The following is a 17,750-nucleotide window of genomic DNA, read 5'->3' as shown; positions in this document are numbered from 1 at the left end:
CTGTTGCAATATTGAATAATATATACAATGTCAGCCTCAAGGTTCCCTCAAAAAGAAATATTGCATATTTCTATGAATCCGTTGATAAATGCACTCAGAAATATAAGCAACATTGCCAAAATGTACGACTGGGCTTCGAGTAGGAAAAAGTTGTTGCAATATTGAATAATATATACAATGTCAACCTCAAGGTTTCCTCAAAAAGAAATATTGCATTTTCTATGAATCCATTTTTCTCTTTCCCTTAAAACAATAATTCCTTTTCATGAACCTTCCCGACCTTCCTCGTCGTGAAATATCTCAAGAGAGATAAAAATGTAATTTCATATTTCCTACCACATATAAAGGAAACCCGAACAGTCTGATCAATATTCTATCGACACTCCGGGGGGTTGCTTGGTTTACTGATGATTTGAAGCGGAAGGTTTCTATCATCAATGTAACGCTTGGGAAATCAAGGAGTAAAGTAATTTCGACAACATTGTGCCTTGAACGAGACATGCATGGAAGACAGCATTTTTTGTCAACATCTTGAACTGGATTTGAAGCCGGTTAGTGTTTATTGAAGGTTTAGTCATCGAGATGTTAGTGACATGTATAGTATATCAACACCACAATAATTAAAAAGATTATGGTGTATAAAAGAATTCTGCAAATAATTTCCTGCAGCGCAGCTTTAGAACATATATAAGGTTACATATTTTATCTATTTTTTTAAGCAGCACGATCGTAATCCTTTCCCAAACAAATAATTCACCAAAAAATGCAGTATATCACAAATACACAGTAAATCCTTGGTAATGCAATCTTTACTGCAGTATCGACGTATAGACTAGGAGAATGTATTTCAGAGATAAGGTAATTTCGCACTTCGTTAGACCTCCGTAACCTGTGACAAGGGCACTCGTTTACCGATCGCAAGAACACGTTACAGTGATGTAATGCATGTTATTCGTTTTGACAAATGGCCATGGAGTATCCGCTGAAAGATAAATTTATGATATTTCTTGCAATGTAGGACATTGTCCACATTGGAATTAGATTTTTAGGCTTTTGATAGTCATCTCACATTATACAAATTCTCAAAATCAATTGTGTAAATATACATTTATAATTTTCATGATTACGTTAGTCAATCATCACAATATAATTTTTCAAGATATTCTAGACCACCAGCTTTGTTAGTTCATAAATCTCTGCGCAGAAGCTAACATTAGACATACATTTTTAGCAAATAAATACATTCAACCAACTAACTTTCAAATTACAATTATTCTAGAGTTAAATACGGTCAAAGAGTAGTACACACAACAAAACTTATGATGTATGATGATTGATGTGCTTGAAACCCATCTTCTAGAGACCTTCGACATCATCTAAGAATGAGACGCAGGTGAAAACGGCACACTGAATCTGTAAACACACCGTTCTTGCTTGGAGCCTGAGTAAAGAGAACATTAATCTTCAGTAACGGATCTAAAGAGCCATCCCATCGTAGTAGATGATGGTTCCTTTAGCTAGAAAATCACGGGTCTGGTTGATTGGATGGCCGAAGGAGTTGGAGACTATCATTTCTGCTTCAATTGAGAGCGATCACTTTTCAAGGGCACCTGATCTTCTTCACTTCACTAGTGTATTTTATCGACGTAACGTTTAAAGAAACAGGGTAATAGCTTCCAACCTAAGCCTCATATCTATATTGTGTTTCAGGATATCAATAGCCATGGCGGCCATATTTCGGAATCAGAATGGAATAATCTTGAGAAGTTACAGCGAAAGCTTTTCTTGTTACTATAAACTACATATTAATTTTTTGAGCTGTCGATAGTACGTCAATACGGCGATACAAGAAGAAATATTTTCAGGCATTTTTGATGATACTAGGAACAGATAATAGAACAAGTTGAACAATTAAATATCCCAGACACGAGGTTATGATAAGACGGAATTATTTGTGTAACGCTTATCATACTGCAGTTGGTACTAATAGAGTTGTGTTTATTTAGATTTTAATTCCGGAATTACTCGGGCCAACATACTATTCATCTCTTATGAATAATATAAAGGTGCGTATGTGCCTGTTTTGTTCTCCCGTTTGTTTGCGAAAAGTCCAAATAAACAAATACATAATGAAGTTCTTAGTCTTTTTTTAAAATCTTATTTATTTATTTATTGGTTCGGCATTTACATGCCAGGGTTGCCAAACTAGCCGGAGGCTATGACTAAGGGCGAACCCATGTGCGGTCATAGGACTGTAGGTTTTGGACCATCTCACACTACTCTTTTTCGAAAGGTTTTCTTTTACGTGCGCGGGGTTTAGCTCTCCACAAACACGGGACCTCCATTTAAGTATTTTTAGATGCCTTTTCCATGATCTCCCTGGAAAGCAATTGCATGTCCCAACTTGCAGCAAGGTTTTGTGACTCAAATAAAAAGTATAACGATTAAATCACATCGCCGTGACGTTTGCGTCACTATGGGAATCTGTTGCTGACAATGTTGGCACGTTGATAGATTGTGCGACAAACGTGATGAAATATTGGTGAAATCATCGGCCGTAAAAACCGAATCTGTGCTACGAGAAGTGGTTAATAATTTAGACAATGAATTCGAAGGCCATTTTGCAGCCCAGTCGAAAAAACAACAACACTCAACGCAGATTATTATAACTAAAATATTATGGCATATCAACTAATCATTTATCATAAATGAAACGATGGAATGATCAAGGCGTCAAATAGTGTAAGTAGAGTTGTAAGGGAATCCTAACAAGAAGAGAAGCAAAAAGAACGTTACGGAACAAAGGAAATGAACTAAACTTTTCATGCCCAAAAATGAGCAGTTGTCTAGTCGTGTACCAGTATAACATTTTTATAAACTATAACCTAAGCATCAACTTTAAGTACCTTTCTTACAAAACATCAGTTTTGTACAGAAGTATTATCTTAATTACATTTAAATGACTAGGAATGAATGACGTCTGTGGTATAAATGATATCCCAGCTAGCCGCCATCACTTACACATGCAGAAACCTGCGTCAATGTCTTATGAATACTTTATGACCATATCCAGAGACAGACGCGGTTTAAGTCGCCAGAAAGCGTGATCTAGTTTTCAATTAACGGGAAATTGATGGTCGTTTTATGCCACATCCACCGCGAGTAAGGGCTTAGTGTCTTAGATATAGCCATTAGCTCTGGTAGCATATGCCCCCGTAGAGTGTGACTTGGACAAGTAATTTGTACAAAGCCACCAATGTATAAAGTTGCAACCGATTTCCATTTTCTGGCTATAGTTCGAAAGGTGTGCTTACCAATATTTGCATTTCATTCCGTTTTGATTTGCAACAGTTAGCCGAGAGTTAGCTCTTACATTTTTGTGCCATATATATTTACATATATACATGTCAAGCATTAGAGTTTATTACCATAAACCAAGGCTCTAACAACTGCCCAATATTTTTTTTACATGTATTACTATACTGGACTGTGATGGCAGATGTTTGTTCAATGACGAGGAATCGTGTTGCATGACGATGTAGTTCTTGGAAACATGCTTTCGGCGTGGAACTTTCTCCTAAGAGGAGGAGTATGGAAGAGGAAATGTTGATTTGTTTCCGTGGAAGTGGCAAAGCAAATGATTGAGTCTAATGATCTATTCCATGTGCGTGGTTTAGAGACATGGGCCCTCTTCTTACCGATTGCCTTCTTCAAATCATTCGTTGGTTTTAATCTCAAGATACGCATTTGAAACTATTGGACGAGGTTGCTTCACAGAAATTGTCAAAACTACTTACTTTTGAGTACATTCCTTTGCATGTTTTAATAGCAATAGTTAAGAAAATTTACAGAACAAATAGTATACTAAGCTCTAAATGGGCTGTCAAGTATGGGTGCAGCAAATGCCTTGAAGCCTCATAATCATACCCCACTCACCCCTACCGTAACAGTTACAATGGCATGACCCGCCTTGGCCCTAATTGGCTTGACCGGACAATCTTGAACAATGTTATGAAATATTAACAGAAATAATTCCTTCTAATGGGCTCACGTGTCTAAGATAAGGAGACGGGATGCGGTTATGCAATTAATCGATAGAGCGAGCAAAATCAAAACAAATTATCTAGTAAACAACATCTATTGGGAAATGACTTACAATCGAATATGTTGGCCCCTAAGAATTATACTTTACATTTTGGAATATAAATCTTTGGAGACTGATATGTATAAATCATTGTTATACCCACATAGTCGAGTTTCTTCTTTCAATTTTGTTGTTATTTTACCATTGTATTTTACGAAAATTGACTTACTGTCCCTTTGCCATTTCTTGATCATGAACGGAAAAGTTTTGTTGCACCCTCTTCAAGCGTACAATCACAAGCATTGCATAATTATCGCCCATGTCAACCAAATCAACTTTAAGAGAGATCCGCAAAAAACTGTAAAGAAAGATCATTTCGTTTGTATACAAGAATAACTTAACAAATTATACCCATTAGTAAAGACTTGAGAAACATATTAAATGCTTGACTTTTCGACACCCATCTTATCAGACTCAAGTGTAGTCTGGTCCACGCTTGGCATCTCTTCAACGGTATTAATTTGACACAACTGTAATCAGTTTCTTCCCGATGCAATCTTCTCGGATCTGACCCTAGAGCACACGCTGCGGCAAACGGGCTCTTCATCTTCGTGATGCCAACGTCACTGGATGGCAACATCTGTCTTTGGAAATGTAATTGAGTTTTAGGTCAATGGTGGGGTGAAGAGAAATATCAATGCTATTTGAGTAACGGGTCGAGATACTGTTAAACATCGTGTAAATCTAGCTGCATCGCATTGTATTGTAGCTATACATCATGCACGTAGTTGTGGTGATTGGTTTCTTTCCATCTAACAAATCATTATACATGTACATTGTAACGATTTGCAGTGCACATATCGTGTACACTGAATTGCGCTGTAATTAACAATCGAATAAAATTAATATATCCCCTACATTGATTTATTTTGTATTTTTCTCGTCACATCAATATTTTAAAAATCAAGGAGAAAAAGAGTATGAGTCGGGATCTCGTTTCTTGAATAGCGCTCTAGCATCAATTTACCATGAATATCAAAAGAGGCAAAGAGCGAATACACCTGGATTTGTGATGTAGTTATGTTCTACATGGGTTATTTATGTTATCTTATTCAGCGAGTTTTCATAATTATCATATGCATATTTCTAAACTCACTTCTATACTTCTATACTATACAAAAAGGATATAAGATTACACTGAAAGATTTGATCAATCAAGACCAGGCCTATCATTGCTTCTATATGGTGGACCCTTACGCCAAAATTGAACCTCTCTATATCACCCAACACCATCTACTGCTGCACCCATGAGAGTTATCGGAAATGGGGACCTAGCCAAGATCTGATTCTTACAAATTGGATAAAGGGCTGGAAGAAATCGATATCATCTGGAATGACTTACCCTTATAGAGATCGCACTTTATCATGTGAGGTCCAAAATGCACCTTGCACCGCCTATATATATATACATATGTACTAAATGAAATCATAACAAGTGTAAAGTCGAAATTGCATTAATTCCAACCATATCATTCCAAAAAAAAATCAACACATTAACTATGACAATGAGTGACACGAACGGGACATTATTAAGACAACATACAACATAATGTAGAGTTTTACCTATTCTTAACCTATCTATAATCTTTCTCTTTTGAGATTTATACCAAATAACGTTATGATTATATAATTTCCAACCGAGCAACGTTATTTAGCCTGGCGGATGTGAATCGATATAACCACGTCATATATATCTGTACCGAGAAAATTAGAGATATACCAGGGGCTGTGTGTAGTCTTACAGATATCCTCTTCCTTTTGGGAATAACATCCGGCTAAAATTACTTGCAATTTGTCATCGTAAACAGTGCATTTTGCAGAGGCTCTCTCATCAAATACCCGTGCTTCATTGCCATTATTGCATAATACTTTGGCCTTTAGACCATCAAAGAAAACGCTTCAAACGGTTATCTGCAATAGTAGATGATGAAGACTGCTGCTCTTATCTGACTTTTAACGACTAACGCCTTGAAGTATAGATAGAGGAACATAACGCTGATGGTCCCCGTGAATACCTACAGTCGTCATAGCCAATTTGTTCCAATTTATTGCATTAGCCCTTCCCAGTGGCTAAGTCACAAAAACCCCGTGTGTAGAAATACGGCATTTCATATAGTTAACCACCGATGTACATAGTGCATTCATATTCCCTGAGTCATTCACAATCTTACATGTTTGCAATATCAACCTTTTTTTTCATTTTGTAGGTGCAAATGTCGGGGTTATATTTTGGACATGTTAGATGATCATAGTTCTGCGGTTTGCGTTTGGAATGTAGATAGTAGATGGATTTAAAAAACATAGACACATGCCTTTGTGCTGATGAATTTGATCGACCTCGAAAGTTATCCAAGCATTTCATTCTAACCACCATTTGCATGCATGCTGCTAATCCTGTATCGGTTTCACGCCGGTAGAACTAATTGATGAAGGTACCAGGCTCGGTTGCAAGGCGCATTGATCAAGTAAGAGCCGGAGGTAATTCATCACGTCCAAGTGCAGGACGGAGGAATCTCTATTCGTTAGGCAATCATATATCTTGTTCAATGAAGAGCACGAATTCTGTTGCTCGAACAAGATCTGAAGACGTTCATGGTGGCGTCGAATGGTTGAGTACCTAGGCTAGCGGACACGAGATTGAGAGGTCACGAGTTCGATTCCTAGCGTTTCTGGCTAGACGTTTTGACCTTGGGAACGGCACTTTGCAAGACTTTCCTCACTTCACCCAGGTGTAAAAATGGGTATCTGACTTCTTTTGGGGTGGTAAAAGGCGGTGAAAAGAGAATGATGGATACCGCCTTCTGATACCGTGCCCTATACGCAGTGGATAACATCCTATATGTCCGTACAAACTGGATAATTATCACGAACATTTTCAATGGATGCACATCAATAGAGCCGTGTAGCAATTATTGCAAACATATCCAAATACTACAACATCTTGTCCATTTCTACGAATTTCTTTATTGGCTGAGATGTTTGAATATTTATGTTCTATTTTCCGATGGTACGTTGAAAGGACCCCTGACCTCCTCCCTTGAACTCTTGAAAAACGGCCTCGGCCGAATGAGTATATGTTTTGCATACTTTCGCGTGTGATTTCACGACTGTGCTTCAGACATTTACGTTTCAGGGTGAGATGACTTCCGTATAAACAAACACCTCTACACACTATCACGGCAGCTGGGTGGTATGTGATAAGGGCTTCTTGGCATAAACATCCGTGAATGTCAGCACCTGCGGCTAGATTCCAGTCACCCAGGCAATTCAAGTCGTAGCCTTTCCCATACAGAGATGTGAGTACCATCCACTCTCTGTGATTACTGCCGTCACAACGACTGTCTCGTCAACGTCTGAAGAGTAATTCACGTCCACGTAAGGTGATTGGGAAGAACTGCACTTAAAGGAATTACAGTGTCTTTAAAACAGTTCCTTGTGGCGGATGTATTGTATTGAATAACCAATCGACGAAGCCTACCTATAGCTAATCGTACGTATATCACCACATCCACAGCTGTTTCGCGCAAGGCTGACCTATCTTCAACGAGTAGTATCCACCCTGTTGCCCCGTTCTGATTGCGTTTTTCGGGATATACATAACGGCGAAACACAGGCCGCTCTATCGACCGCATGACTTGGTGTGTTACACCCTCCATAGATTAGACCAGCGGTAAATGTCAGCGCGATGAGAAGATTCTACAGTACGTCACGGGGGAGATGTTCAGGAGAAGTATTGATCTGGACCCGCTGTGCAAACCTGCCGCTTACAGCTAGTGCAAATACCACCAGATATATGACTGATTTCCATGGTAAGCCGTAACGGACATGTTCAAATGGAATATCGACCTCTGATCCCCAGGTACCAATCTGTCTGTCAAACCTGATGCAAATGTTACCAGAACTGTGACTTATTCAGCTAGCAGTCGCAGGCTTTGACTTATTCAACAAGCAGTCGCCAGCTTTGACTTATTCAGCAAGCTGTCGCAAACTTTGACTTACGCAGCTAGCAGTTGCACGCTTCGACTTATTCAGCAAGCAGACGCATGCGTTTTGATTAATTCAGTAAGCAGTCGCAAGCTTTGACTTATTCAGCAAGCAGTCACAACGTCTGACTTATTCAGCAATCAGTCACAATCTGTGACTTGTCAGCAAACAGTCGCAATCTGTGACTTATTCAGTAAACAGTCGCAAACTATGTTTTATCCATCAAGCAGTCGTAAACTTTGACTCATTCAATAATCAGTCGCAAAGTGTAACGACGTTTTAGCAGCTACCCTGTCTACGTCAGGGCAAAGTCTTGACCCTGGTGTAGGAAAACAATTTTCAAATGATTTAACCAACGTTGTAACCCGATGAAAATATTTACGGAATCCGATGTGACTTGCTTGTCAAGCAGTCGCAGGTAGTGACTTATTCAGCAGTACGTATGATGTATCCCGGTTGGAGACAACGCAGTCGCGACTGACAGAGCCTTAAGCTGTGGAACATGTTTAGGCTAATAACATAATCTATAGCTAAAACGCGTACCACTCAGAGTACTCGGGCGAACAACGGCCGAATAAGATGTTTGGTCTTATCATGTCAGGCAGATATTGCATCTGAACTTGCATCCGAATTCATCAAAGATACCTAGTAGTACCCACAGCCCGGGAGAGAACATATCAAAGCTTTGTATTGCACTAGTGTGCTGTTTACGTGTGTATACTGGGAATACGGTAACATGCTTAAACGTCTCTGTTATCAATAAGTATGAATATCTTCGTATTCTCCCAACCGTACCATGTTGACGCAGCTTAATTCGTATATTTTGACAGATTTTTCATATCACACAATACATAGATATGTCCTTCTACAATATTCTAGCTAATTTGTGGCAGCATATTAAACACAGGCAGTGTTTTCTATGTGATAATTAGATCATCCCGTTCCCTTCTCTGCCTGTCGCTACCACGCTCTAGCTTGATGATGTATTTACGACAAACCATAAATCAAGTCTGCTGTACAAAGTGAAGGGGTCATCTGGGTTGGACAGTATGTAGATCTGGTAAACACGATAATGCAAAACTAATTATCATAGACAAATGACGTAAGTAAAGAGTTTACAATATGTATAATACATGTTAAGGTTTCAATTGGTGGTTAAGACCTTTGTGCAATTCACAATTGAAATATACAAACAATTTGAAATAAATTTTGGTTTCTTTCACATAATATACTCTAAATGAGACTACATTTCTATCGTCAAACAACTGATGATAATTTTGCAACAACTATCAATTTGCTTTAAACTAGTTTCTTGGCTTAATAGGGGATCACACATAACTGTTACGGATATATAATTCATCTAGACATATGTTTATAGTATCATTAATCACTATCATTGGTTTGGGGGATAGATTAGATTATGATAGATTGCTGCACTTAATGTATCAAGTTACAGACCCAGCCATTGTGGCTAGACATGTGTTTTGAAGACATGAGAATGCCCAATTTCTAAAAAGGTCTATACTCTTTTCAACTACAGCTCAGCTTTACTCTACTTTCATCTCACATATGGGTTTTCTCGATGATGGATGCCTTCCGTCTGGCCTGTGTATGTGATCTTTGAGACGGCATGTTCCTCTGTACACCATCCATCATAGAGGATGTCATCGCCTCCGGGAAGCAAGGTCATAGCTCGGGTCAATAACATGTAAATATCGGTACCGATGTCACAGGCCGGAAGAAGAAAACGACCTAGGGGAGGGCAAGGGCAGGTCATGGACTGAGGCTCATGTATGAAGCGGTCAATGGTTCTCACGAAATGACGGGATTCGGAGTACGGATGAATCTTTAAGTGATCTTAAATTTAGGTCCGTGTGACTTGCGTATTAATGAAAAAGTCAAACCCAGCTTGTTTAGATATAGCCAGCAGTCGTATTTGGTATATATTAGTAGCCTATTGTTACAACGAAGTCAACCACAGTTCACTGACACATGTATGTTTTCCCAATGTTTATACCATGTATTTGCAATTAGCCCACGGGCATGGACTTTCAATTAAACGTTTTTAATTTTTTTTTTCAAATTGATATCGGGATGCGGGGGGTGTTAGCTAAAGCTTGTTAGGAAGAAATTGTTGTCTGCTTTGCCCACTGCTGTTTAGCGTGATTATCGAACCTGAACGAAATGACTTTGCCTAAACCAAAGACATGTCAATAATGAACTCATACGCACTTAAATATACGCTATAAAGTGTGAACAGGCCTTTTAAGGTCATGAATTATAACAAAAATTCAGGCCTTTCTAGATCACGAATTGTAACAAAAATTCTTTGTATATTATAGTCATACCCTTTTTGCTCACTGGCTTTCGGAAATAAAATACATTTCATGTGCGAGCGTGATACATCATGCTCTTTTATTCAAAGCTAGTCTAGATGGCTGTGATATGTTGGTACCCACTGCAATGAGATATATTTCCACTTTACCCAATTACTGACCCAAGAAAGATCACGACAGGATCACAACTTTTAAGTAGGTACGAATGAATGTGTATACCGTGAATATTGAACTCTTTGCAATATTGTTATGATATGAATAAACAAGAATGACACATTGATAAATATGTTAAGTGCAAGTAAAATCGGTTTGAAAAGTAGTTTACTGATAGCGTGGCTTTTAGACTAAGATATTTTGATTTAATCACTATTCGGGGCTTCTATTGAGGACAAAAATAATTATTAAAATGATATGGTCGCATCTTTCATCTACCAAATGTACCGCAAGAGGTCGCGTAACCTTCTTCTTTATGGCCTCTAAGCTATGCTGAAATCAGATAGAGCATCTGGCTATGGAAATCAAGGAACATGATGAAAACATGCCGAATGGTCTTGTAACAAATGAGCAACCCATCTCGGCTCATCGCACACATTGAGCAATGCACTTATTGAGTCGGGGCAATTTTCCCTTCATGTTATAGAGCACTCGTAGATTTACTTAAGCAACGAATCTCGACGAGGAGGACCTGAGTGCGACCATGGGGGTTAGACCGGTGTGGACCTCAGACTTGCAGACCCCCCCCCCCTGATGATGATGATGATGAAGCAACGAAAATAATGTTTATTTCTATCTTTTCTGTCTCTTAAAAGTCCCATCAAGTACATGATCAGATTTCTAGTTGTGCATCTCTTTCTAGAAAAGAAAGTAAACCATCATGTTATATCTCACATGTACTACCTTTCTTTAACTTGTTATTTTGGAACAATGTTCACATCTAAATGGCGCTTCAAGGTAGAAAAATTGTTTGTATATTATTCTCTTTTCAGAGATTGATCATTGACGGGACTAACTTACAAGAGAACTAAGGCGTGAACTGGAAACTAGGAAACAGTTCATGCATCTTGTGCGAAATAGCGTGCTACGTTTACTACCTTTTTATCTTATGTGTAACCCTAGATTCCCTGCCAGTAGTCAAGTCATATAACACCAGCAGATGGCAGTGAGATGACTATCCTTTACCTCTATAAATTATAAAGTGATCGCTTCAACGGTCAGGTCAACTATGTAGTAGTACACTTTAGAACTGTTCAAAATGCAAATCATACACTACCAAAAATCGTTTTTCTTGTCATTCTTGTTTTCCTTCTTCAAAGAATCTTTTTCTGTCACTGAGTGTCAGTAAGAATATCATTCTGTATACAAGAATCCCTCTTTTAAGCACAAACAAGAATCCCTCTTTCAAGCACAAACAAGAATTGCATCCAAGAATTTTTCTCTTGAACTTCCTTAAACCAAGCAAGTTTAAGAAAATAATTTTAGTAGAATAAAATTTTCAAGAAAAAATATCTTGAGGAAAGAATCTGTAAAAAAAAAACATTTGACCAAACAAAAATGAATCTTACAGTAAGGCAGAGAAAGCAAATTTTTCTTATCTTTCTAGAAAATTCTTATTAGAAAACATAATGCTAGAATTGAGTAGAAATATTTTCTTAACTTAAGTACAAAAAAGATTAAAATTCTTTGTATAAGAATTGACATCGGCAAAACATCCCAGAAGGTTTCTTGAATTTTCTTGTTTTTCTTTGGATAAGAAAATTTTTCTTAACATAAGAAAACAAGAAAAATAAGAAAGAATAAGAAAAAACATTTTTGGTAGTGTAAAAAGGCATTAGACGTATACGCAAACAATAAAAAAAAAGAGTGATGTAGATTTTAAAGCAGCAACTTTAATGAAGAATACAACGTTTTGGAATGTTGAAACACCTCGTGTCATTTTCCAATGACAATTTATGATATTCCGTTCACATAAAACTAGCAACGTCTTTAGTTACGCCTGTAAATTGTAAGGCTCTATAATCCCACTAATGGCACTCATCAATTTGAAGATGGAAGTAGTTATGACGTCCACTGTAATACTAGAGTCGTCAAGTTACTTCAAAAGAATTCAGCATTGTGCATGGTCGCACTTGATCTTCCTATATAAAATCAAACCCGAATCATGCCAATGAATGACGACAAGAATACTTGATAGGATGTCGTTAGGAATGTTTGTCAGGATCAGAGACTTATCGCTCGAGTGCAGATACGATTCGGGTGATTTCCGTAACAGGATTGTCCTCCGCCTGTATGGATGGTGCCAGCTCTGGCCCGCCCGTAGCGCATGGTGCATATTTCAATTCTGGAGGGAACTGAAGGTCATTGTGGAAGAATAAAAGATGTTGTTTGATTTGGATACGCGATTGCAAAGATCCCAAGTTCACATCTGTATCCAATGGGGCTTGTATAGGGTTGTTTTACCTGGAGACAGGTGTTTTATCATCATGATGATATAATGAATGTATGATTGCTGAACTTATATTTGACTTTATCCACTGATCGATAACGTGATTTATCTTTAGCTGCTGGAAACCATTCCAAGTACAACCATCACTACACAAACAAACAACCCACAGAGCAGATGCTGGTAGAATATGCACTAACCGTATCCCTTTTGGCTGCTTATGAAAAGAAACCTTGTACGAAAAATTGTACATAACATCACTGTATACATACATGTATGTACCTAGGATCTGATCATACATATTTTGAAGTGCCACGCATGCGCATGCGCAACACTCACTGTATTTGCTAATCATCTGTAAATATGATAGTAATAGTTTATTGCAAATTCATGCCCGTAGGCTAATTGCATGTTGACAACAGTGTCGAAATACAAATGTACGGTAAAACAAAAGGTATACATAGCATACCAATTGTTCCCGATTAGTAAACCAGAGATCCACAAATCAAGCTAAGCATATCCTCGCACTATCGGCAAACCAGAACTTATAATACATTGCATCCCAAAGATCTATTACTGTGAAGCTGTTGTGAGAGGATGATGAAATGCTCCCCTTGGTCGTATGACGTATTTAGATCAACATCGGATCCACGGGCCACATTGCAGCTGCAATAACGTAATGACTTTTGACAGCTGATAAATCAAATTACCCCCGTATTTACATGTTTCCGATACCTAAACCGCAAAGCTGCACATGTCGCCGTAATAAATGTGTCAAATGTATTAGTCTGAGTTCACAGGACGCTTCCAAGAGTAGGCAATCTTTTGACTGGTCAATAAATGTAGATTCAACTAGTGGCTCAAGCTAGAAAACACCGATAATGAAAGGTTGAGAGTGTTGTTATTGTAAGCGAGATTCTGGTCTTGGTAGAACAAAAAGTAGCCTTTAATTATGTTTAAGTAATGAAAAAGACATTCTATTTAATATTTCAGTGCTTATTTAAACTATTAAATGTTTATGATGATGATGGCGATGGCTATAATGATGATGATGCATCATGATAATGATGACAAAATGTAAAAGTGTGACAACAGCTTACTCATCATATACAGAGAGCCTATTAATGTGGGGCTACCACCTATGATTACTACATTAATATTAACCTTCAGGAAAATAATAACTTTCAAGACCAAAGTATGAAAAAGCCAAAAATCTTGAAAACGCTTATCATATATGCATGAAATATAGATATAGTAATCTGATTACGTTAGCATATCTGATTAGACAGCATAATTTATAAGTTTATTGTAAGTTCTTGCCCGGAGGCTAATTACAAGTACATGTAACATGAAAGGACGGACAAACAATGGGTAACAATATAGCATGTGAATATTCTAGTCTAAATATTGACACTAAATTCTAACTTATTGGGTTTGACGTCTTTATCAACGACCGAATCAGTTTTTCTATTCAATCAGATCAACTGTCCACCTAGTTCAAATTCTTTATCATCAACCATGATTAAGAGGTAGACGTTTATATTTTCCTCTCGTGTGTCTACCCGGTTTGATTTCATCAGGCAATAGCGCAAAGCACATTCCCCCATTCCCGGTCGATATTGAGGTGCTATGGGGTCATGGATCCATCTCCAAACCTAAATTGTGTTCTCGAAATTTTCATGAGCCAGATCTGCATTCATTATGGCAGACATACCGTGTGAATGCCCTTGCTCTACCCGTTATGCATTTTTAACGACATAGCCGAACTGAATAAGAAACATCCGAGCAGAGCTTTCTCGTAACGTACGGTTTTGCAACACTCAACATGACCCAATTAGGTATTGATATCTCTGACGCGAGTTAACTCATTAGGAACGAAGCTCGAGACAAAACTTCGTTTTGCCAGTAGGTATACACTCTTGTCAGAGGATTTGCCGATTTGCGGATTGCTGTACAGGCACCTGTATGACATATATGGTAAATGATGCGAGCAGAACTACATGCATACAAATCAATAGCAAGGGTTCACTCCGTTTTCTTAACGTTTTTTTTATTTTTATTCTTTATAGCATGAACCATTTAGATTTTAAAAAAATAACGTGTTTAGACACTTGTACCAAGAGGAGTTACTGTGCCGCGCATCTGCATAATATGTATATTTACATATGTTTGTGTGTGGCCATGTCGAAGGCCTCTTAAATCATTTCACATAATAAGGGAATACATGCTAAATCTCATATGCCCTTTAGTAATATACACGACTACGAAGTTACATGCATTTTACCATTCATTATACTAGTTTGTTATAAAAAAAGTATGACTTTTCGTCTACAAGAGATTGCTCCCCCCCAAAAAAGGCAAACCAAACTTGCCTAGTAATTTTAACACTAGCATTTCTTAAGTTTCTTGTTGCAACAACGCCAATCACTACCCGTTCGTTTTCATATGTATGTCTCCCATGCTTTTGCCATAAACTTGCAATTAGCCTTTGGGTATGAACTTGCAAGTAAACTTTCATAATTCTGCATTCTGTTGATAAACCAGTTTCATTTTTCTAGGCTAAGTGAAGCCATCGCCATGGTTGAAGTTGTTCTTGATAGACACACCCACACCTTCTCAGTTAGCGAAGGTAATTTGCTATGGAAGCGATTCCCTTTCCAGTAATCAGCCTAGTGTGAGAGGCCTATTAGAGGGAGGGCCATTAGCAATGGGTGGCGCGCCGCCTGTGGAGTATCTGATATGATAAATACAGCCCTCCAGCTTGGTTAAACCACAGACTGATATGCCAACATTACAAAACGAGCAGTATACTAACAGCAAATAGTTTAAACTTGTTAAGTGCTCGCAGCTCTTTGCAGCTATCTTCTGACAGGATTCATTGATTACATTTACGTTGATTATATCATTTTATGGTCTACGTTGATGAAGGTTAGACATCAAGGTGATAAGATACGCCAAAAATAGCAACTGGACAAAATTTTGCACCATCCACTGTCTTTCGTCGGTGACTATTTTATGGTCTATTCCAGTAATAAGATTGGTCTGGCATTTACATGTTACTTATTATAAATGCCATTGACAATGATAAGCAGTGTTTTGAACAAATGATCTTACTGCAGCTGTGTATTCTTTTTCTGCTATAACCGTTATTCCATATCGTGACACAGGAACACATTTTGCAATTGCCATAGCACCCACTAGTGAATAGCCCTAACTGTTTTTAAAATAAATGTACTATTTTCTACCAATGGCATGTGCTTCTTTATATATTGTGAAGGTTCAAGCTGCTCATATCATTCGAGACACATTTGTAACAGTTATTGGTCACCCTTTATATTACTGTACCTGTCGCACCTGTCTTTTGTTCTTGGGCCCTCCCTCATCATATAAATGGCATGCGACACCGCGAGACAACAAAGCACGATTACTGTCCTCATGAATAATTAATCACATTGCTGGTAACACCCAGCCTTACTGGTAATCCAACCACCCACTATTTAATACAGCCTACAATATCTTAAAAGATTAAAGAAATAACATACGAACAGCATCTACTTACAATTTTGTACGAAAGGTATATTCTATAAAGTAATAACTGAATGATACGACAAATACATGTAGCTCTATCATTACTAAAATAATAGTGTATCCACATTTTCATATTGTTTTTTGCGTATACAGCTGGAATGCCATATCCTGGCTGAACTACCAGCAGTCCTTCCCAATTAATCTTCCTGCACGTTCAACCATAACAAGCCTGTTTGAGAATTTATTCTCCATTCGTCATTCATACCATACCAAATCACATGATGGATGCCTTGCCTGTAGCGAAATTAATTAGATGCCCATCTCAATGACTTTATGCATTTATTCCTCTGAGTTATTTCTTATTTTTGCTTAACGTTCTAGTCAGCTATATATCACTTCATCTCTCCTTTTTTATACGCAAACTTATATGACATGTCATTATTATAGACCAGTCACTTAAATGTGGAGCTCATTTCAGTTGCATTAACAGCACCGTAAATATTATACGGTCGTTTTTATGTGAAAATGTAACTAACTTTATCCTCAGGTGGTATACATATATCTCAGGCATACATAGCTGCTAGAACGTATAAAGGACAAAATTTCAAGGGGGCACCCTTAAGGAACGCTTAAGAGCGGATTCATGGAATTCTTGAGTCCGGTAATAGTCTTAGAGCCACAGTGTCCTAGATGTCCTTCTATCAATAACAAGACATTGGCATACCGTGTGATATCAGCAGAAGAATGCACGCCAACCACAGCCAAGACTCAGTCAGGTGCCCGGTTTCTGTATACATATCCGCCGTTCTGTAACCGCCGTCTGAAGAATACAGGTTGTTTCCTTGCGTGACAAGACCGAAGGAGTCACCAGGCTTTGCTGTATCCTTGGAGGAGGCCTCTTAAGCAGATATAGACGTCGTGTGGAAGCGATCCGTGAGAATTCCGGGATGCAGCGGTCGGGGCGCGCGTGGAAGATAAAGGGATTTTACGACCCGGACGGTTTTACGTCCCGGTAGGTTTTGAAGGGCGCGTGCGGAACTTCGTGTCGTCACGTGACAGGGCTACGGGCGCTTGCTGCTGACTACGAGGGGCGGGTCATTGTTTGCGCATTCATGGTGCATACCAGAGCGGGGAAAGACATCGGAAACAATACTACTGGTGTGGTTTAAAGGCACCCAGAGCATTTTATTAGACTTGCGAATTGGAAATAGTCTAGTTGGTGCAATCTTTATGAAATTGACAATTTTGATTAAATGTTTAAAATGCCACTCTTTATACCACTGTTAGCCTTTGTCTCTGATATACGTCAATGGCTAAC

At 38.3% G+C, this 17,750-nt stretch overlaps 1 protein-coding gene across 1 annotated transcript in view; it reads right to left on the bottom strand.

Annotated features, from left to right (window-relative positions):
- Positions 1 to 17,433, bottom strand: part of LOC136445688 (nectin-4-like) — a 37,499-nt gene extending 20,066 nt beyond the window's left edge. The window contains exon 1 of the mRNA XM_066443823.1: positions 17,157 to 17,433. Within this exon, the coding sequence (XP_066299920.1) occupies positions 17,157 to 17,229 (73 nt within the window). The 5' untranslated portion in view covers positions 17,230 to 17,433. The remainder of the gene's footprint in view (positions 1 to 17,156) is intronic.
- Positions 17,434 to 17,750: the final 317 nt, after the last annotated feature.

The sequence above is a fragment of the Branchiostoma lanceolatum genome, chromosome 12 (assembly GCF_035083965.1).
Source record: "Branchiostoma lanceolatum isolate klBraLanc5 chromosome 12, klBraLanc5.hap2, whole genome shotgun sequence".
In the NCBI taxonomy this organism is placed as follows: Eukaryota; Metazoa; Chordata; class Leptocardii; order Amphioxiformes; family Branchiostomatidae; genus Branchiostoma; species Branchiostoma lanceolatum.
This window is presented reverse-complemented; position numbering and strand designations above follow the sequence as displayed.